We start from the raw sequence: 1,198 nt of genomic DNA, 5'->3' as shown, positions 1-1,198 counted from the left end.
ATAATTCTCTGCCTCACTACTGAAGGATAAAGACACATTGTGTGTCATTACTATAGATGTTGAATAATTGATGAGCTGACTGATATATATGCATAATAGCATACATGCTTCAGGGAGTATCTACCATGTCATTGAAATTCTAAACATGCATCCCTCATGGCAACAATGCTTATGCTCTCATTTTGTCCAACTCGTGGCACTGGTTGTGTTTAGAACGGCATCATGTGCTCATTTGAGAATTGTGAGTTCATGAGCTTGCTTTAAACCTCCTGACCAAAAAGCATACAGACGCCTTCTCTGTGTCGTTAACTATAGATGTTGAATAGTTCACGGGTTTGATTATCTTTATAATTTCAGAGATGATTGGGGGAGCATCTACGATGTTATTAGGATCCAACCCGTTTGTATTCTTAATCACATCTTGTCCAACTACGACACCATCACCTGTTGTGTTTCCAAGGGCATCATTTCTGAGACCTGAGTTTGGTTCTTGCTTAAACCGCTTAATAGCAAAAGACTTCCTCCTTCTAGCTCCAATGAGGGGACCAACCCTTCTAGCTTCCGTTCCATCAACCTTCAAGATTCCATCTGTAGGTCTAACTTCTACTGGACTAACCCCTTCAGTTGGTCGAGCTTCTTGAATATGGATAGCAACATCACTCAAGCTATCCTGATTGCGGGAAGATGCAACTTTAAGTTGATTAAGATATGCATCCAACTCATTTCTCTCTTGCCTTTCTCCAATTTGCGTGGAAACCATTAACAATCCAGTATCATGTGACGGGTTCGTTGTTCCGTTATTGCCTGTGCCCCCAACATTGGTTTCTGTCCCATTACTAAAGTTGGCATCAGGGACAGAAGGAACTGATAAAGGTTCCTCTATAATTGTGACTTTCATGGTAGGTATGTCATATGAAGCAGCCGGAGTCTGTTATGAAAGCTGCTTTTGCTTCTTCTTTGATTGTGTGGTAGGAGCCACCAAATGCTTGTGCTGTTGGGTATGTTTCTTATTTGATCTCTGTTTCCTCGATCCCATGCTCTCTTCAAATGCATCAATGAAATCAGAACATGACATAAGATTCTCAACAAGTTCCCAAGGATTAGCTGTCTCCGGCTAGCCATGCCAGATGATGAGATATTGTGTTTCCCCTTGTGAATCCTTTTCTTTTGTACAACTCTGATCTTTTATAGTATCCAT

At 41.0% G+C, this 1,198-nt stretch overlaps 1 protein-coding gene across 1 annotated transcript; it reads right to left on the bottom strand.

Annotated features, from left to right (window-relative positions):
* Positions 1-247: 247 nt before the first annotated feature.
* LOC112505088 (chromo domain protein LHP1-like) lies at positions 248-898 on the bottom strand. Its single transcript, XM_025109039.1, has one exon. The coding sequence runs from the start codon at positions 896-898 to the stop codon at positions 248-250; it is 651 nt and encodes a 216-aa protein (XP_024964807.1).
* Between the last annotated feature and the right edge of the window lie 300 nt (positions 899-1,198).

Source organism: Cynara cardunculus, unplaced genomic scaffold (assembly GCF_001531365.2).
Source record: "Cynara cardunculus var. scolymus isolate 2C unplaced genomic scaffold, CcrdV1 Un_Scaffold_8330, whole genome shotgun sequence".
In the NCBI taxonomy this organism is placed as follows: domain Eukaryota; kingdom Viridiplantae; phylum Streptophyta; class Magnoliopsida; order Asterales; family Asteraceae; genus Cynara; species Cynara cardunculus.
Note: the sequence above shows the minus strand (reverse complement) of the source record. Positions and strands in the feature narration are given on the sequence as shown.

Excerpts from the sequence above, each read along its gene's own strand:
- LOC112505088 (XM_025109039.1), bottom strand. The coding sequence starts at position 898 with ATGAAAGTCACAATTATAGAGGAACCTTTATCAGTTCCTTCTGTCCCT.